Source organism: Talpa occidentalis, unplaced genomic scaffold (genome assembly GCF_014898055.3).
Source record: "Talpa occidentalis isolate TD23 unplaced genomic scaffold, MPIMG_talOcc4v2.1 talOcc4.7, whole genome shotgun sequence".
In the NCBI taxonomy this organism is placed as follows: domain Eukaryota; kingdom Metazoa; phylum Chordata; class Mammalia; order Eulipotyphla; family Talpidae; genus Talpa; species Talpa occidentalis.
This window is the reverse complement of record NW_023605083.1, coordinates 67,361,242-67,382,937: the sequence shown is the minus strand read 5'-3', so window position 1 is coordinate 67,382,937 and position 21,696 is coordinate 67,361,242. Positions and strand designations below refer to the sequence as shown.

The 21,696-nt window shown below is 43.2% G+C and overlaps 1 protein-coding gene across 3 annotated transcripts in view; it reads left to right on the top strand.

Annotated features, from left to right (window-relative positions):
- Positions 1 to 21,696, top strand: part of ASTN2 (astrotactin 2) — an 834,050-nt gene that overhangs the window by 299,174 nt on the left and 513,180 nt on the right. For all 3 annotated transcript variants that reach the window (XM_054689531.1, XM_054689530.1, XM_037494593.2), the window contains one exon: positions 21,406 to 21,552. In XM_054689531.1, the coding sequence (XP_054545506.1) occupies positions 21,406 to 21,552 (147 nt within the window). The remainder of the gene's footprint in view (positions 1 to 21,405; positions 21,553 to 21,696) is intronic.

Here is a 21,696-nt window from a genome sequence, read left to right as displayed (position 1 = left end):
CTGGTTTTTTTTTTGTTTTGTTTTTTTTTTTTTTTTTGGTTGTTAGTTTTTGGTCTTTTTCTTTATTGAGGTAACACTCGTTTATAACACTGTATGTGATTTAGGAGAACAGGATCACACTTCCTTAGATGTATGTCACCACCCCAACCCCACCACCCCAGTACCCACAGTCCTTTACCCTAGAGTCTTGTATCCTTGTTTCCATTCCCTCCCATGCTCCCCATCTAATAACCTCAATTGCACAGTCATGCTTCTGGGGTTTCTTTTGATTTAGTTTTGTTAGTTCTTTGTGTATGTTTTATATTTCCATTTGTTTGTTTTCTCTGTATTCCACAATGAATGAAATCATCTGGTGTTTGTATTTCTCCTTCTGACTTATTTTACTTAAGCACCATCCCCTCCAATTCCATCCATCACAAATGGCAAGAGTTTATCTGAATAGTATTTCACTGTGTATATATACACCACATCTTCTTAATCTAGTGCTCTGTCAGTGGGAGTTTATGTTGTTTCCAAAACTTGATTATTGTAAATAGTGCTATAGTGAACAGGGTGCATAGATCCCTTCAAATTAGTAATTTTGTATTCTTGGGAGAGAGAGCTAGGAGTGGAATTGCTGTATCATCCAGTAGACTTAAATTTAATATATTGAGGAAACTGCATACTGTTTGGCATTGGGACTAGACAATCTACATTCCCACCAACAGTGTATGTGGGTTCCTTTTTCTTCCCACTGTCACCATTTGTTGTTTCTGTTTGTTTGTTTGTTTATGTGGGCCATTCCCAAAGAAGTGAGGTATATCTCACAGTGGTTTTGATTTGAATTTCCCTGATAGTAAATTTTGTTGAACATTTTTTCATGTGTCTGTTGTTCATCTGTATGTCTTCTTTGGATAAATTTATATTTAGTTCTTTTTGATTGGGTTTTGTTGTGTTGTTGAGTTGTACCAGTTCTTTGAAAATCTTGGATATTAGCCCCTTGTCAGCGTATGATGTGCAAATATTTTCTCCCATTTAGTAGGATGTCATCTTATTTTAAAGAGAGTTTCTATTGCAGTGCAGAAGCTTTTTAGCTTGATGTAATCCCACTCATTTATTTTTCCTTTTGCTTCCCTTGCTGTAGTCAAGTCCCTAAGACATCATGGAAGCCAGTGTCATGTAGTATTTTGCCCAAGTTTCTTTTGCTTTAATTTATAGATTTTGGTCTTCCATCTAAGTTTTAATCCATTTTGAGCTAATTTTTGTGTGTAGTGTGAGAGAGTGGTCTAGTTTCATTTTTCTGTGTGTGGCTGTCAGTTTTCTCAGCACCATTGGTAAAGAGACTTTCCTTTCTCCATTGTATACTATTGGTTCTCTTGTTGTAATTAACCATTCATATAAATGTGGGTTTATTTCTAGGTGGTCAATTCTATTCCATCGGTCTATGTCTCTTTTTATTCCAATACCATACTGTTTTTACTACTATACTTTGTAGTATAACATGAAGTCTGAGAGTGTGATACTTCCATCCCTCTACTTTATGTGTCAAGATTGCATTTTAAACTCTGAGTTTGAATAGACTTTAATTAGGGCCAGAGGCATGTTAGTAGGTGGGCCCAGGGATGCAGTGGGCTTGAGTTTCTATCACTGAAAAGGAAGGGAGAGAGCAAAGATTAAGTCATTCATTGATGCTCACATTAATTCTACAGATGTTTCCTAAATACTTCTATAGGTGTGATTGTTTCTGGACCCAATACTGAATCAGACATGGTCCATGTTCTAGATTAACTCAGCATGTGCTCAGTTAGAGGACAGGAGCTGAAATGAGTTACAGATGCTGAGATGAATGTGACAGGTATATACACTTAGTGACACCAGGGAGGTTGGGGGTCGATTTTTGCTGGAGGTAGATTCAGACAGGGTCCTATACAGACTGGTAGCAAAATTAAAACTGAGTGTTTAAAGAAAGTGGTTTACACATGAAAGATATGAGTAAAGTCATTCTGGAAGGAGGAGAGTGTTAGGTTCCTGAGGCTTTTGTTATTCTGTTACAGTTCTGGAGGCCAGAAGTCCAAAGTCAAGATATTGGCAGTGGGTATCTCGTGGGAGCTCTTTAAAAAAAAAAAAAAAAAAAAGATTTATTTATTTATGCATACAAGAGCTGGTGTACAGGGCAGATGTGTGGGGGGTGAGAGGATTCACCAGAGACGGAGTGGGGAACAGAACAGGCAGATGGACCAGAGTACATTGATGAGGGGAGCAGCAAGCGAGTCAGGAGAGGTCTGCTGCGCCATGTGGGTTGCTTCTGGTGGGGGATTGAACTCATGCTGCAGAGGCTGCTGACAGCTTCATAGGTTGTGTCTGAACCCTTGCACCACCAGGGAGGCCCACTCTTGTGGGAGCTCTTGAGGACAATCTGTCCTAAACCTCTTTGCTAGATAGGTGGCTGCTGGGAGTCCTTGACTTTTCTTACCTTGTAGCTACATCACCCCAATCTCTGCCTCTATCATCAACTGGCCTTCTCTGCAGATCTCAAATCTCATTGTCTTTTATAAGGGTCCACACCATTGCATTTCGGGCAAACCTAAATACAGGATGATCTCATCTTGAGCTCCTGAACTTAAATACATCTGTGAAGACACTTTCCAAATAAGACCATATTCTGAGTTTCCAGATGGACCTATAGTTTTTTTTTTTTTTTTTTGGGGGGGGGGGGTTGTCACAGTTTAACCTCCAAGTGGGAAGCAGGAAACAAGGCCCACATATATTGGTAATCATACAGGTCGGCTCCTGTGCCAGTGGCAGGGGGCACTTATAAACCTCTCAAGAAGCTTGGATTCAGGATACTAGGGGATGCTGGGACACTTCTTTTGAGACCTCAGTTTCTTCACTTAAACCCCAAGACTCAACAGAGATGACCTGTAATATCTCTCCAATTTTGAATTTCTGAGACCTTGGGACTCAGGGAAAGACTGTTTTGTCCAATAGATCCCAAAATAGTAATCTGGATGAGAGTGGGACCACAGCAGCTTGGAGTGAACACAGACAGTCCCAGTGGTGCTGGCTGGACTATGATAACAGCTCTGTAACACCACTGTTAATCTTTAATTGGTATTTGATTTGATTTAACATGATCTTCTGCTTGTAAAACACCTTGAGATGTTTCTGCGTTGCAAGCGCGTCCTGGAAATGCTGGTTTATTGTATTAACAAGTCTCGGCCTGAACATAAAGAGAGATAATTAGAAACAGCAAAGTCCCTTGACACGCCAGGGCAGCCAAAAAGCTCTCGGGAAAACAATCCTTTCAGCTGCTTTCATGTATCTGAAAGAGAAAGCTGTTGGAGCAGCCCCAGTGGATAGAAGAGCTTGTTAGGGTCACTTGGCATGCTATTTATAGCTCTCAGTGAGCACTGCTTTTATCCAGCTGTTGTGGTCCTGCGGCCTCAAAACACCCCTGCTAAGTTTTTGCTACTAGCCCTAGGAGTCCAACCCAGGAACCCAGGGGTTTGCCAACAATTGGTAAGACCTTTTGACATGCACAGTGTGCTGCCTGATAAAAGCAGACATAAATAGGAGCCACATTCCCAGGCTAGCCCACGAAAGTTGACTTACTGTCCAGAGGATAAAAAATAGGACTATGCTGTCAAGATGCCCAGGTGAACCTCCACTTGTTCTTTTAACTAGAAGAAATGCACCTGAAGATGACAAGATTATAAGCAGAGGTTACTCCTAAGAATAGCCCTTAACTGACATTTTACCACGTGATAGGTTTGAATTAGATTTGTACCCATGTAGGGTAAGTGAATTAACAGGCTTTTTATGCCACTGGCCTCTATGGTTATCTCCTGTGGCTGTGATCAAGTTAATGCGGAAGGTGCTTGGGAGAGTGGGCGTGGGTCCCACATGCCTGATTGTGGGCACCTGGAGGATGGGTGGGGCCATGAGTAAGTGTGCGCACCTGGGCCTCGAAGCCAAGGCACTACTCAGAGATGAGAGGACAGCTATGGGATGGTCACTATCAGGGGACGGGGGACTACAGAAGAGGCGAGACCATAAGAGAATGCCAGAGAGAGCCCGGAAAAAAAGAGAGCACTAAGATGCCAGGAGGCCTGGTTGCTGCTAGCCTCTTGCTCCACCACCTCCCCACCCCCCTCCCACCCGCCACCCCATCCTCCCTGCCTTGCCACTACTACCTGACAGAACAGCTACATAACAAAAATCTGCAGAAATGTGGTTGGGTTTCCAAGCTCTGCCATTAGCATTTTACATATCCAGAGTACATTAAAAGTTAGAAAATACAACAAGGCTAGTGAGCTTCTGAGGCTCGCACACAGTGTTCTCTTTAACCTCTGCTCTGCTGTGGTCAAGTCTGACCACAGTGGTTGTCTAGAGCCAAGTGAGCTCCTCGAAAAATTTTTGTGGATCCTAGTCCTCCTGCAAGTTGACAGGATTCTGAATAAGTTCCAGTCTTATCTACAAGCCAAATGAACCTGTTACAGATGACAAATATGAATAGAATTAATTTTACGACACAAATATTCCTTAGGTAGCTAATTTTAAAGATACATATTGTCCGCATTTCTTGACAGCCTGGTGGAAGGTTGGCACATGCCATCACTTTGCTCAGAAGACAGGGGTGTCACAGGCACCCAAGGTCACAGCTTGGTGCTGGAACATAGATTCCACTGAATGTATGTGTCTCTGCTCCTCCATGCACAGGAACAAAGGTGAACTGTGAAGGGTTAAAAGAGAAAAGAATAAAACTTGTTTAAACTCAGATTGTTGGGTCCCAGCTGGCCACTCTTTTGTTCATTTGCAGGCCTAGAGCACTGCATTTTTAAAAACCTCATTGGAGATTCTGGGCCAGGGAGCTAGCAAAGCTGTATCTGCAAGATAAGTTTCGGGTGCTGTTGAGAGCAGGGCCACTCCTAGGTGCTAGGTATTGTGTGTTGCTACCTAGCAGAGTGTAGGCTGATCCTCTCCCAGGGTGAGAAGATGCCTGGGAGTGACTGGTAGGCAGGTAGGCAGGGGTGGCTGGCACCTTGATAAGTGTGGGGGTGTTGCATTGGGGGCAGGCTGGGCCACTCACAGCCTCACTGTGGAGCCAGCCCTGTGGACAGTGGCCCTAAACACAGTCATGCTCCTTGCTGGGCAGAATCTGAACTCAAACCTGACAAAAGTCTGGGTTCTGCTGCTTCCAGGCCTTGGACAAATAACACAACTTCCCTGAGTCCTGGTTTGATCTGTGGAAGTACGAACAGTGTTGTAATGTGCTATGAAACTAAATGATGTGGTAAAGGAGCTATTACAGGATGTGGCACTTAGAAGATTCCTTCCCTTCTCTCCTTCCTCCATCTCTTTTGACACCCCCTTTTCTGCACCCTTCTGCCCTTGCACAGGGAAAAGGAAGGCTCCTGAGGACTGAATCGGGGCCTGTCCTTCATTCTCCCACTGAAAGTTCAAGAATGATAGTATTTATTTCCTTGTTCAGAGACTGTAAACAAGCATAGCCTGGACCAGCATTAATAATTTACACAACAAATCACATAACATGCATTTGTATTACGAGGTACAGCCTCCCACAAACATTAGAACTTACCCCTTAACTCCCTCCTGCACATCAAGGGCTCAAGCTGGACAGTTAAGATTCTTGTGAATTATATGTGTGCAAAGACAGCACCTAGAAACAGACAAAGACTAAGGTATAAAACAGCGGAGCAGATTGGGGGATTTGGGTGGCTATTTTTCCATAAAGGAAAGCCAAGAGTAAATTGAACTTGAGTAAGCAAGAACATTAGCTCTTAGCTTTCTAAAGGGGAGGAGAGTCATGAATAGGAAAATGGACTGTTGTGAAATGACACTGCCACTCAGTGAGGTCTTCTGGGGGCTCCATTGAGACATATTTATTTATTTTCAAGCCAATAATGGGTTGAAGTCCCCCCAGATGTCAAATTCTGTAGCATAGACACCATGTGTTCTAGTGCATGGAACCCCCGCAACCACCTTGGAGCCAAGTGCTTGTCCTGTTGCAGTGAGCAAGCAGTACAGTCGGCACTGAGGCTGATGGCAGTGATCTGGATTCAGGACCCATTGACTATTTATGCACAGAACATAAACATCTTATGGGCTTGGCTTCTTGAACCTTAGCTTCTCTCTTTTAAAAATGACATCTGCCACTGTATACTTTATCATGCATATATAGTCTTGCTTCTCATTTGATTTTATGCCTCAAGTATTTATAGGCAGGACCCTCAGACACAACATCACGTCCTCTATATCATGAGACAATTTTAGTTTTAAGCAGATACTATCCTGAGCATGATGGCCTATTATTTTAATCTTAGACAACTGTCTACATGGTCTAAATATACAAATGAGGGTATAAATGCAAAGACTGGCCTGAAGACATGCCACTAGTGAACCTCCAACAGGAATTGCAAGTCAGGCCTGCCGGATCCAGAGCAAGTAGGCTCGACCTCTTGCAGGTTCATTATTAGAGCAGACACAATTCACCTTGCATCATCCGGGGTTTGTGTCTGCAGCCCTGATGTAATTTGAATCTTGTAATGTGCATGTAGCAAACATTTGCACAGCACATCGTCAAATAAATGAAGACTATTGGTGAACAGATACCATTTCCTGGTTGAGAAAGAGCTTTCTCATACCCAGAGTTGACTACAGGTAGCATGGGTTGCTTTGAGAGTTGTGGGATCCCTTTCCAGGAAGTATGTAAGCCAAGGATGCGCACTGCTGAAGATAATCAAAAGTAAAATGGGGTGAGAGGGTCGATGGAAGGTAATAGAAAAAGAACAGCAGCAATAATATCCATTGTGCATTAAGTGTTTACTAAGTAGCAGGTGCTTGCAAAGCACTTATAAACATCATAGTATCAATGATCTCCAATTTAAAGGGGAGTTGGATCAGATTGCAGGGGAACAGGATGAACACAGTAGGTTAATCCCTACCTAAGACACCAAAACCAGAAATGACTGTCCTGAGATCATGTAACCAGAAACTGGTGAATCTGAGAATTTGAACTCCGCTGACTTTTGCAATGGCATTTTCCATGCTTGGAGCTGCTGACGACTGGAAAACCAAGGAGGAAACAGTATTGCTGGTGCCGGTCTTGGTTGACAATTGAAATGGAAGGAGAAATTCATAGTTATGATTCCCAGGGCTGCTGTTAGTTCTACTGTAAACATCCCTCCACCCTAATCTCAATTCTTATAGACTTACACATATATTCACATCCTCATATACACACATAGGTTTCTATAAAATTTAGTAAGGCTTCTATGTTAGCTCTTCAGGCTGTTCAGGTGTGGACACTTTATAAATAAATGTGTGCTAATGTTGTTACTATTATTGCTGTCCCATAAATTTAATGGCAGATGCTAGAAGCTCCAGGTGTGTGTAGCACCTGAATTATAGTTACTTGGGGAACCACTGCTACCTCGTTCCTGCTGTCTCTACCTGACTGATGCCTCAGCACAGCTCTACTGCAGAAATGATCTGTGCCCTGCCATAGCAGCACAGAGAGCCAAGTGCTCCTAGGGGTGGGGTACACAACATTCTATAAATACGCAGGGACTTGTGACTTGGATGCATCAATGCTGACCAGGCTTCTTCTTCTACAAGGTGCCATCACAATGCCTGGGTCTGGGGGCTCCACTGGTAATATACTAATGGTATAGATAGAGTAGCTGACACTCAGTGAACCCTCAGTATACACTCAGCAATGTGCTGGGTGGGGCCTCTCCATGCCTAAAGAGGCCTAATGAAGCTAAGTAGCTTTCCCAGTATTATTAGCCACTGTGCTAAAATCTTGCTTCAGCTCAAGTACTCTCAAAAAGTAGGTGTTTTAACTATCCTTATGTTATGATTGGGGACAGTGAAACAGATGAGATTACTGGAATACTGGAATCAGTATCCATACCTGTAATGGGCCATCCTGGTACCCGTTCCCAGCTCTGGGGATTCCTAAGGGCCATGTTCTTAGTTCTTCCTTTTATTGACTCCTAGGTTCACAGTGTTAAGAGATTATTGAGCTGGATCTCAAACTTAATTTGTCTGATCACAGTGCTCACAAACCTTTATTTCATACTAACTTCGCATCCAGGATTGATGTGTGAGCACAGGATGTGCCAGAGATGCCTTTATAGAGAAGAAAGGAACTCCCTCAGCCATGAAGCCGGCCCTGATTGTGTCGCACACCCTTCTGTGGCTGCTTCCTCTCAGCTCCCACAAGTTGCAACAACTTCAGTCACATAGTCAGACAATTGTCTGAGTAAGGTAGAATTTTGTCTCCTCCTGATCTAATCTAACTGTGGGTCATCCAGTCTTGAGCTGTGCCTCGCCCGGGCTTAGCACCCAGCAAGCACAGGTGACCTTTTATAAATGAATAGAGGTCTCTCCTAAAGTTGAAAGTCTCCTTGTGTCTCCTGCTAAGGAAGAGGACATTTTAGCCTCTCTTGTTGATTCATCTAGGTAGGTTCAGTCAGCTTTAGCTTAAGAGGCTACTTTGTCTTGTCATTCAAGGAGGTCCCAACATTAGTTATCTGTTATTACTATGTAACAAGCATTTAGCTCAGTTATTATCTCAACAAACATTTATTAACATTATTTTGATGAGCATTCTGTGGGTTGGGGATCCATGTAGCACATAACTGGCCCTCCAGCTCAGGGTTTCTCACAGGCCTCCATTGAAGTCAGCCAGGGCTATGGTCTCATCTCAAGGCCAGAGTGGGGAAGTAGCAGCTTCCCAGCGCCCTCTTGTGATTGTAGTCAGGATTCAGTTCCATGAGGGCTGGTTGCCAGTGTCTACCCTTGGTTCCCTGACATACAGGTTTCTTTACAGGGGAACTGAAAACATGGCAGCTGGCTTTACCAGAGTAGGGATGTGAGAAGAGGTGAGAGAGTGAGACAGCAAAATGAAAGTTGCATCTTTTCTCCCTTAGTCTTGGAAATTATCTCCTGTGACTGTGTTGCATTTGACTTGACAGAAGCAAGTCTGGGGAGGGATCACCAAGGGTATAAGTAGCAGGAGATGAGCACCTCAGGAACCATTGTAGCAGCTGCCTACTTCTGTTGCTGTGAATTTCTTCCTTTTGTGAACCAAACCTTTCTTTTATTTCAGATTGCTCCTGCTGGTTGTTTTCTGTGACTTGAACAATGATTTATCATCAAATTTCAAGTTCTCCCATTCTCTCAAGGATGTTATTCAGCCTCCTCTGATGTAAACATCACCTGATCATGTGTGGAATGTCTTTGTAGAATAAAATTACTGCTTCTAACCCACAGTCTATCTTGAACTCTACTCCAGAGTGCAGTGGACCTTTGGCACAAGGTCTTCGGATCACTCTCTTCGGGATTCTGAAGTCCTTGTAGTATCCTTAGTACTGGATACAATGTCTGACTTTTGGTAGAGCCTTACCACCTCTTTGTTGACAAAGTGAATGAATGTGGATGAGTTTTTGGTTTGCACAGAGCCAGGAAAGCTGGCCGGAAAGGATTAGTGCCATCAGCTAGGATGAAGTCCACTGTCCTTGCCATGGACCATACTTCCTACCTCTCAGGCCTCTCCTACTAACACTGCCTGCATGCACCTGTTGCTCCTGCCATTTTATTTGATGTGCAATGTCCTGTTCATCCTGCTCCTGGACCACACAACTGTTTTTCACTCAATGCACTCTCATGGTACACACCTCAGCTCTCAGGAATGGGTCTCTGACCCCAAAACTGGATTAGGGGTCCCCTCCTTTGTTCTGATCCCTGCCACTATGGTGGTCCCATTACATTCCATCCTCTGCTTGCTACCCCTCTGAACTGTGAGATCCTTGATGGTCCCTCTGTCCTTTCCAGCTCACAGCACAGAGCTCAGTGCAGAGTGGGCTCTCAATAAATATTTGCTCAGTGAGTGGATTTCCTCCTGTGATAGATGACAGACAGAAGTTCAGAGAGAGGAGGGATTTGCTCAAGGAAACGGCAGTGCTATTGTTCATATTTGGGTCCCAGACTGACAGAACAGAGCTCTTTGCCCAGTCCCTCAGCTACTCCCTTGACGCGAGAAGACAGAAGGTAGGTCTAGCATGTCCCTTGGTCAAAGATCACGCTGTTCTTTTGGATGAGCATCTTTAAACCATCGAGCTTGGAAGGTTTAGGCCCAGAATGTCAACCAACAATGGTGAGAGGCCTCTGTGTGGAAATGTATTTGGGCAGAAATGCTTCACAGGAACATTTTTTCCTCATTTTTCCCCCTTCTTTTATCCTCTTTTATATTCCTTCCTCAAAGGTCTAAAGGCAAAGCTGTTTATCTCCAGATGGCTGTTTAAATACAATGCAAGCGTGCTTTTACTGAAATGTTAGTGGTTTGAAGAGGAGGCAATGGATTGGAAAACCAGAAAAAAATAAATGCCCCTCTATTTAAAGAGCTGGAGACATGCATGCTTATTCCAATAAAGTGCCCAAGTGTTTTACAGCTGAACTTTTACACACAGGAAAAGACAGTTTTCTCTCCTCTGTGGGCCCTGGGGCCTCCCTTTGTAAGTGAGGGTTTGGATGGTGGTAGGACCTTTGGTCTTGGAATTGGCTGCCTTGGACTAAAGCTGGTCAATACATCTTTGTTTCCATTCCATCTCTGCCCCTCCTTAATTCTGAGGCATTGAGTAAGTCAATTAAACCTTGAGTTTCTGTTTTCCCAATGTCAGATAATGGCAGCATTACCTAGAGTTTATAGTGAACACTTAGAATGAAAGAGATACTGTAGGTAAGGACTACAGCAGACCTAATAAATATTAAATGCACAGTAAACTTTATTTCTCTCTTCTGATTTTACAAACATGAGGCCAAAGTCCAGTGGCACTTTCTAGCCAAATGGAACAGTGACATTTGGGGGCAAGATTTGAGACACAGTAGCTAGAACTGTGCCATTCTTGGATGCTGCAGATTATGGGTTCTGATCATCCGTGGTTACCATGGAAACTTGTGATTGCTCTTTTGCTGTGTCCCTTAGCACTCGCTAGCTGGTCCCCTGCTCTTCTGTGGGATGAATGCACTGAGGCACCCAAACAGCCTGCAGTCTTTAGGGGTAAACATAAGCATGAAACCCCAGTGTCATCGTCTTTTGGTTTTTGGTGTGTGTGTGTCTTTTTTTTTTTTTTTGGTAAGTCATTGGCTGCTGTTGATAACTTGTGAATCTGAAACTTAAATACCACCATTCCTTCTTTCTTCCTTCCCATTTCTGAGTCTTTCTAGAACTTGAGCTCTTTTGATTACCTTCTCTACTGCAATTTCATCTACAGAGTACAGCAACTTTTCCTCTCTTAATGTATTCCATCAGCCTGCTAAAGATCTGTTGGATAGTCTTTAACCTCCTGAACTGACCTCTTGTTCCTGCCTCTTTTCCTTCCATGCACGTAGTTTCCTGTAATTCTGAAACTCCATTTTCTTTGAACACTGGGGAACCAGAAGAGTGCAGACATTGAACTTAGACAAAGCTTACCATGAAGGTTTTCTCTACCATTTTCCAATCGTTAAGTCTTGATTTCCACTTTTTTGAGGGAGGTGGTAATCCCTGCCTTGGAAAGCTGTTAAGAAGTTTAAATATGTTAACGTCTTAATGTAGAATCTTTAACACAGTGTGTGACTTCAGGGCAACATTTAATTATAGGGAGCTGATGATATTGCTAACAGTCATTTTTGCATGATATTAAACTAGCTCATTGTTTTCTCTACTTTGTTGCAGATAATAATAGTTGTCTAACAATTGTGTCTATATATATTAGTACTTTTAGGAAACATCAGGTGGAATTCTGCTAAATAGAATTCACTGTAGCCTTTTCAGAGATTTTGGCACCAGATATACACACTAGCTCTCTAAGAGGTGACTATAGAATGGAATATGCCCCACATTTTTTTTCCCCTTTTAAGATGCATCTTATTTTGTAGGAAATACTGGTGTTGCTTTGGGAGCATTTGGATACACCTGTGTGGCCAGGGGCCATCTGGTAGGGAGCCATATTCTAATACCCACCTTCACCAGCGAGACCTGGGCCTTGTGTCATGGAAAGACTGGGGTAAGGGGAGGTGGTTCCGGGTCCAATAATGACTCTGGTGTCTAAGCAAGAGTTCACCATGAAGTCTCTGCTTCCGCACTGATATACTGGAGACACTAGCATAGCATCTTGGTGGAAAATACAAGGGATACTTGGAAATGATTTGTAGACTAATAACTGAAAAAAAATATGGTACTCTTTGTGCAATCTTCATCACCAACACCATTGTCTCTATCTTCATTACCATCACCTTCCAGGTCCAATACTGTAACTGGATAGCTATAGCCATCCGTCTGTAGCCTCATTCAGTATCTGTTGCCAGTGGCTTCCTCCTCAACAGGGTACCCCAATCCTGCACTATCAAAATATCCCTTATCCATCGAGCAGGGCTGGTGAAAGGTGTCCCTGGTGGCCTAGCAGGTAATGACTTGCCCCCAATAGCAGATGGTGCCAATTAAGGTCATGTAATATGTTCTAGGGGTCAGTGTGGAGGAGAAACAGTCATCTAGCATATTCCTCTTACCTTCTGCCCTTCTTGGAATGCTCCCCCTGATGATATGGAGAGCTTCCTTTAAAGACCTGTCATCACATCAGGTCGGATGAGGAGGCTGTTCTTTCTACTCGTGGTCACCATAGCTTCATGGGGCCTGCAGGGGTCTGTTCTCCACTTAACATTGACTTTTTTCTTGCTCAGGCTACACCTAGTGTGCCAATAGAGAAGTTGCAGAGGGTAATGGTTAAAAACTTGGACTCTGAAGTCAAGTGGTTTTCCATTTAAGTACCTTTGGGCTATCTGTCCTTTGGCAAGCAGTGACCTCAGTTTCCTCGTGTATAAAGTGTGGATGGTAATAGTGTCTCATGAGGTTTCTGTGAAAGTAAAATGAAATACTGCATAAAAAATGTTCAGTTATATTATCTGACACATAAGTGCTTTTATAATGTTAGTGATGAAGATGGTGGTGATGATGATGATGATATTCTATACTGGGAGAGTCCTTATAAGAAAAGCAAATCAATACAAAGTATAATAATAACTCAAAATATGCTTTAGAGAAATAAAGTTTGGCTGACCATATTTGTTTTGGAGGAAAGAAGGCTCATGGCAACCTAGTCGCTACCCGGAACTCACTAAATAACTATGCCCAAAAAGGAGGGATTAGATACATCCTACCTGACTTAACTAGCAGAAGTTGGCTTCCTGAGTGAGATTCTAGCACTCTATATCACAACTGTGTGAGAGAAAAATTATTGCTTGGTAAAGGTTAAGTTTATGGTCTCTGGAAGTTTGCAGAGATTGCATGGACATTTGCAAAGATCTTATAAAGTCCTATGCAAGGTGAGAGATTGGAAAATTACATATGATTTAACAGATTCTGTGGATTTTGTAGTACTAAGGTCAGAGAGGCAGACAGTAAAAGAATCTAGTTGATGGTAGAGAAAGAGATCAGGAGGTGAAAAGAAATATGATCCAGAAGGCCTCTGCACTGAAGCAGAGTGAAGAAGCGAGATGTGAGGCAGGCTGGGGCCATGGGGTCCCCACAGTTGTGAGAACACCCCAATTTCAATTAATCATTCCTCCTGCTTCCAGAATGACACGGGCACTTGTCAAACAATGTGTCCTGATTTTGGTTTCCAGAAATACGAAGCCAGGTGCTGGAGCTCAAGTGGGGCCAGAATCCTGTGAGGGTTCTTGGGAGATTAATGGGACTTGCTGGCTGTTACATGGCCACTCTGATATACAGGTGCTTTGGTGGCTTCACTGGACTTTTTGTATAATCTCTGCCCCTTTGGGGACCAGTTCTCAGAGGTAGAAGGAAATCAATACATTTAACTAGAAAAGACGTAATATTTCAATACTGACACCTGTTGGTAGAATGAGGAACAACAATTTAGCATTCATTCATTCAATCAATAGGTGTTTACTGAGCAGCTGATATGTTCAGGTACAGCTGTAGGCCCTGGAAATAACAGGAGAGCACACGATAGGCACTCTGGCACATAGTAGATGTACATGAAATACCTACCGATTGAGTGCATTTATCTCCAGATAAGGGCACTGGGATATCTTGTTCTTTAAGTCACCCTTAGAGGTGACTTCTCCATGGGGATCATAAGCTAAATGTAAAACCCAGAATTCCTACTTGAGCCAAAGTGTGCCACATCTTGCTGATACCCATGTAGGTGTCAAGTGTCTGGCAGTGAAGTTTTGAGGAGTTGAAAGGGAAAGTATCAAGAGCTTATGGAGCCCTAAATATGCATGCTTAGTATTGCAATTGCCACCCCCCTCCCATTTAATTCACACAGCTCCTGTGTGAGTTAGAGATTATCACTGCCATTTTATAGATTAGAAAACTGATGCTCCCAAGCTTAGATAGCTTGCTAAAAGGCAAACAACTGGTCAGTGGAAGAGTTTGGATGTAAATCTCAATGTCCAGGTCTAATACTTAACCTCTTGTCCTGGGCTAAGTGACCTGTCCTCTTCCTGGACTCCACTCTTATGTCCTGGGGCCCAAGAATCCCTGTCCTTACCCTGACACCATATTCCATTCAAAGAAGAAATGACTTCTTGGCTTTGGAGCTAGTCTCTCGTTCCCTGGGGATGTCAGGAGGAAGGAATCAATGGGGATAGAGCAGCTTTAAGTTTTCCACACACAGTGGTCTGATGGGGTTAGATCTATTTTCTTCATTGTAAAATGTGATTGATTCAATTCCAAATTTAACTTAAATTTGATTTTCTTCTCTCAACCTGGCATTTCCAAACTGAGAATCAATCAAACCCCAAATTATAGGCAGCGTGTGGATCAACAATGCCGGGTTATTTCCGGTCGAATTTCTCAAGCAATGCATTTTATGCCATTCTCTGCTGGCATGAGAGGAGTTGAGCGGTAAGAGGGAGGGGGAATGAAAGGGAAATTAGATTATTAACTTTCTCCAGTTCCAGCAATCAATATGCCCTGGTGAAATTCTATCCCTGCAGCATCACTCACGCCTCAGCAAGTGATGGGGAGGGAATTGCAAATTGGGATATGAACCTCTATTAACCATGACCTTAACCCTCTAGGTTCTCATGCTATGCAAAAGTAGCATTTATTAAGCTAGCTCTCTCTCTCTCTCTCTCTCTCTCTCTCTCTCTCTCTCTCTCTCTCTCTCTCTATTTTTGCCAATCATGTCTTATCATACTCTGTCCTCCGGTTAACTCTCAAAGAAGACCACTGTACCCATTTTTCAGATGGAGACATTTTGTCTCATTAGGGTTATTAGATCATCAATCACATAGAGATTTTGTGGTTAAATCAGTATTTGGTTCCCAAGACCACATTCTTTCTGTGAATACATTATGCCTACCTGGGGCCTGAATTCTGTGCCACGGTGGGAAATAATACAGGGAAGAGGATGTAAAGTCCTGGTTCTAATCTTGCCTCTGAAATACAAATTTGGTTACCTAGGGCAAGTGATGTAACTGTTTTCCCCCTCTGCTCACATGTAAAATGGGGATAGAGGCAACAGTTTGCTGTGAGAATTAAATGAGGTAATTCTTCTTCATTATTAAAATATAATCAGAAAGGACATTGGTAATTTTATTCAATATCATTTCTCCTATGCCTGGAACAGTGCAGGAAAAGAGTAGATGATCACTAAAAATTAGTAGGATGTGTGCAGGCATGTGTGTGTGTATGTATATGTGTATATGTCAATGGATGGATGGATGGATGTTAAGTAGTAAGTATGGAAACTGCATCATTAAAGTCACAATGGACAGAGGCTGACTTTCCTGCCCCTGCTTCCTACAATGCAGTGCAGAGCCTGGATGAGGCGGGTGTGTGTGTGTGTGTTATGGGATACCCAGTTTCTACTTTGCTGTGGGCTGCAGCCCCTTGGTCAGAGTTAAGTGCTGATGCTTAGTTTCCTGGGCCAAGAACTCTTAAGATGTCACCTCTGTTGAGTCCCACTGTGAAGTTTCTGTCAGATCCAGTTGCCATGGTAACTCCCCAGCCCCAATGGCTTCTCTGTGGGCATCTGGCCTGAGTGCAGACTTGACCTGCCTGCCTTCGTCCAAGACTCCAGAGACTACTGCGGTGATTCAGGTATTCACTGAGTAAATGGTTGCCCCAAGCACTGCTTATTTGAATTTTTCCTTTTACTCCTCATCCCTTCTTAAGACTCTTCCTTCATAAGCTATACCTTGTTTTCAGTTTCCATTCAGCGAAATAAGCCAGAAAGAAAAAGAAAAACACCGGATGGTCTCACTCATAGCAGGAATCTAGAGAACTTAAATAAGGGACCAGGAAAATGAATAACTATAAGAAAGTGAAAATCAAAATCAACAAAAAACTATGAACCAGAGACACTTTTTGGGGGGTGGGGGGAAGGAGGGGAGGGATTGGGGTCAGAATGGGGGGGTTGCAATTGTATGGGGAATATAAAAATAAAATTTATTATTAAAAAAAAAAAACCTCCTGTTGTTCAGGACTTATTTTTTATGCCAGTTATTTGATGCCAGTATCAGCCATACAGCATTTCTGTATGTTTTGATAAGCTTATAGGTTCTCTGCTTTTTTAAGAGGTAAATTGTGATAGAGAAGATGATAATCAGAGATCTGCCTGCTATATTCTGAAAATACCTCTGTGTTTGTAATAAAGGCTTCATCTTTACCTTAAAAAAAAAAAAAAAGAATGAGTTAATTTCTAGTGTATTCTGATACATTGGCTAAATAGGTAAATGAGTTCTGGTTTCTGCTATCAATTATGAGATAAATACTGATATATGATTTGGGAATGATTATTTACTCAGCATCAACCATGTGCCAGAGACTGTGCTGGGCAATTGACATGAACTGTCTCACTTAGTTTTTACAACTCTCTTGAAGGATGTGTATATTTCATTGTTTTTCTACTTTCCAGGTGAGAAAACTGAAGGTCAGTAATCTAATGTGATTCCACCAGCAACTCCATTGACTCTTATGGACCCTGGGTTGCTGTGAAGGTTTAGGTAACATAGGAATGCAGTAAGCATGATTCCAGGGACACAGTATAAGCAACCCTACTCCAACCCCTCAGCCCTCTTCCCCCAGACTGGAACTCAGGCTTGTTGAGTGAGGGTGGTATTTGTGTTGTGACAGTTGTCTTGGTTCTCTCCATTTCTGCTCTACTCTGGAAAAGTTCTGAGGTGTCTTCTGGAGACCAACAGGGTGGTACTGTCCATCCAGGCCTTCCACTTGGCCAAGTACATTTCACCTCTCACCCTCTGGTTCTTCCCAATAATTTGTGCATGATGGAGACATCCTTCCACATTCTTCTATTAGAACAGTCTCCATAAAAATCTTCATAGCAAACTCAGCATTATTGCTGTAATTTGAAGGTTTGGAGAAATATGTTGACTTTTTTTTTCATTTTATTTTATATATCTTTACATCATTTTTCACTCTTGTACAATGTATGCATTTTCATTTTGGTTATTGTCCCCATACAATTCCCACCACCCTTGTTTTTTTCTTTTTTTTTAAATTAAAGATTTATTTATTTATTTATTTATTTATTTTATTTTATTTATACAGGCACTGGGTACAGTCAGAAGCACAGGAGGGTGAGAGAATTCACCAGAGCCAGAGGGGAGAGCAGAGCAGGTAGACTGAAGAAGTACACTGCTGATGGGGAGCAGCGGGCGGCAGGAGAGGTCTGCACGCCATGTGGGACCCTCCTCCGGTGTCCGGGGAGCAGCTGGGGATCGAACCGGCACTGCAGAGGCTGCTGGCAGCTTCGCAACCCAGCGCTCAACCTCTGTGCCACCGGGGAGGCCCACTGACACCCTTGTTTTGATCCTGCTCCCTTCTCCCCCCTCCCCCCGTAGTGCATCTCTGGTTTCTAGTTGCCTGTTGATTTTGATTTTTACTTTATTATAATTAGATTTTTTCATGATCACTTATTTAGGTTTTCTAAATTCCTTCTATGAGTGAGACCATCCAGTATTTTTCTTTTTCTCTCTGGCTTATTTCACTGAGCATGATCCCTTCCAGCTCCCTCCATGTTGCAAATGGCATGAGCTTATCTTTTTTGATTACTGAGTAATATTCCATGGTGTATATTTACCACATCTGCTTGATCCAGTCATCTGTGTTTGGGCATTTGGGTTGTTTCCATAGATTACTTATTATAAAAAGTGCTTCTCCTCTTCGGAGAAGTTTCTTTTTAGCTCTTCTGCCCATTTTTTGACTGGGTTATTTACTTTGTTTTTGTTGAGTCTCATTAGCTCTTTGTAGATTTTTGTGATCAGTCCTTTATAATTAGTGTTGTGTGCAAAGATTTTCTTCCAATCAGTGGGGTCTCTCTTTGTTTTGGCTACTGTCTCTTTTGCTGTACAGAAGCTCTTTAATTTGATTTAGTCCCAGCTGTTTATCTTTTTCTTCACTATTGCTGCTTTGGGTGATGTGTCTTAAAGATGTTACTGAGGTGTATGTCTTGTAGTGTTTCACCTACAATATGTTGACTTATTAAGGAAAAAACTAAGCAAGGCACCAAACACTAGTCCATATATTTTTTTTTTAAAGATTTTATTTATTTATTTATTTATATAAGCACTGGGTACAGTCAGAAGCGCGGGAGGGTGAGAGAATTCACCAGAGCCAGAGCGGGCAGCAGAGCAGGCAGAAGGACCAAAGTACACTGCTGAGGGGAGAAGCAGGCGGCAGGAGAGTTCTGCGCACCATGTGGGACCCTTCTCTGGTGGCCGGGGAGCAGCCGGGGACCGAACCAGAGTTGAAGAGGCTGCGGGCAGCTTTGCAACTCAGCGCTCAACCACTGCGTCACCGGGGAGGCCCTAGTCCATATTTTTTTAAGTCGAAAACATTGTTAGCTTGCTTTTGCAATTTAGTTATTAAAATTATCAGAGTTTGGGATGGGTTCTTATGACACTCAAATGAGAGAGAAAATTTGTTCCTTTTACTGTATTCATTTTAGGGTTAGGCATTTCCCACCCCTTGACCCCAGAACAATCTTTGTACTTTATCTGTTGTTCCATTTAACAACTTTAAGAACCACATGTTATGATAGCTATGATATGATAGCTATGCATAAGCTATGCATTGTCTGAGAACTGGCCATAAATTGAGAACCTCATGCTGGAAATAAAGAACTTTCAGGTCCTGGGCTCATACCTTGGTTGTTTCTGGTTGTCCTGCTTTTGGGTGGTCATTACCCATGACCGGTTGCTAACATTGTCATCCTAGGAAGAAATGATGCATTACTGAGACTTCATTTGATGGCCAACATGTGTGACACATGACATCATGGGACACTAGGGTACAATGGGGATCACATGACATGGAGCCTGCCATTAAGGAGGTTGCCACCTGGTTACTAGACTGTGGTGTACAAATACCCTATTTTGAGAAACACAGTGAATGTGGGTATCTTCCTTCCTAGAGTAAAAGGAATATATTTAAAGTTAACCTGAGAGAGTGACAGGGAACAGGGAAGCCAGTGGCTGTCTCTCCAAAGAAATAGCAACTATGAGTAGCATGATGGAGAGAGCTGAGGGCGGGCACTGCAGTAATGCAGTCCTGTCAGCAGCTGGGCCAGTAGGAGAGAGCAGCAGGGGTGAGTGGAGGCACCCTCACAGAAGTCTCTCAGGCCAGCCTAGTGAGTGTTGGTCCAATCCTGTGGCTGCAAAAGGCCTCAAGGAGTGCAGCAGAGAGCAAAAGGGTAGAGGTGTCCATACCTCCCTTACCCCACAAGCAAACAGACTGGAGAACAGTTGGAGGATAAGGCCATGCAATAAACAAATATCCAGCATGATTGTTTCAATGCCATAAAGAAGGAAGACAGGACATAGGAAAACATGTCCAGGTTGCTGGGGGTGGGGGTCAGGGGGCGCTTGGGGAATTCAGGGAGGGAGTGTTTGAGGAGAAGATTGTGTATTCATTTTGGAACTTGCTGTTTTTGTCGTGTCCATGGGATATCCAGCAAGAGATGGCCATGACTTTTAGTCATAAAGTGTGCTCAGAATAAGATCCTAGTAGGTGACAGGAATCTGGGAGGCATTACTCAACACACGGTGATCAAAACCTTGAATGTGGACCATGTGAGTAGCAAAGCCTGAAGAACAAGACACGATGGGTCTCAGCACACAGTGCACAGAATTTCCTTCCCGGCCCAGGGCTCTCCTTGCCAGGCAAATTCAATCTGCTCATTCTACTGCATCCATGAAATTGTCTTTAATTTTCCCAGGCAAAGCTCCCTCCTGATCCTGTGCCCTTTCTACTAGCTCTAAACCCAACTTACCAGGGATTCTGATTAACTGGGTAGCTGCCTCCACCCCTGGCCTATGAGGTCCTGAAGAACAGTCCTTTACTCATAAAAGTTTGCTCAAAAGAAGATCTTGGTAGGCAATAGAAACTTGGGAGACATTTCTCTATAAATGGTAATCAAAATCTTCAAAGAGAACTATCCTTTTTCTCTCCATGTGTCTCCCATAGCAGGCGCTCCATAAATGCTTGTGAAGTCGATTCAAACTAATCAGCTTCTTGTAGTTTCTAAAAGAGAAATCTTTTTGGATGGTGGACATTAGACACACACTGTGCTGTGTAATCATCAGAGTAATGCCACAAGCTCTTTCCTAGTATCCTCAACATACACATAAGAAAATCCAGCTTTAGGGACTGAAGCAGGGCACAGGTGATGATGCCAAAATATTTTTCTTTAAGATTTTATTTATTTATACAAGAACTGGGTTACAGGTCAGAGGCACTGGAGGGTGAGAGAATTCACCAGAGACAGAGCGGGGAGCAGAATAGGCAGACAGACTAAAGACACTGCTGAGGGGAGCAACAGGCAAAGCAGGAGAGGTCTCCCATGCCATGTGGGTCTCTCCCTGGTCGGGCCAGGAATTGAACCCACACTGTAGAGTCTTTGGACAGCTTCACAGCATGGCGCTCAACCCGCTGCATCACCGGGGAGGCCCGACACCAAAATTTGAACCCAGGATTGTCAAATTTCAAAGCCCACACTCATGCCACTAGGCCCTATGAATTCAGCAACATGGCATCTTTTCACTTGCATCTAAAGAGACTAGAGAGTCTGATATCATTTAATTATTATCAAGAATGGCCAACATAATGGGAGGGATGAGTGTGAGTTGCCAGTTTTCAGCAAACTTGTTTCTTTTGTCTTTAATTCAAAGGATAATGAGCCCTTTTAGCAGAGGGCCAAACCCACACCTCACCAGGGGTCATGAAAGTGTCATTGCAAACACAGAGGTTGGAAAATGTGTCTTTTTCCAGCTTCCCATAGGGAAAATGATGGGATTCTGAAGCTCCACGTGTCCCGCTTCCTCCTGTCATAGAATGACGTGTCTTCCTGTGTGTGTTCGTGTTGTTAGGTTTGTTGAAAAGTCCAGTGAACAAGACGGCCCTGACACTGATTGCTGTGAGCTCCTGCATCCTGGCCATGGTGTGTGGCACCCAGATGTCCTGTCCGCTCACCGTGAAGGTGACCCTGCATGTGCCCGAGCACTTCATTGCCGACGGTAAGCACTGAGCTTGGAGGTGGCCCACCCCTGCTCAGCATCCCATATGCCAGGCTTGTCTAATGTCCTCCAGGTGCAACCCAGTCTCAGGATTAGATCACAGGGAAAAGAAACCATCCACAGGCCTTGGGAGAGGCCCTTATT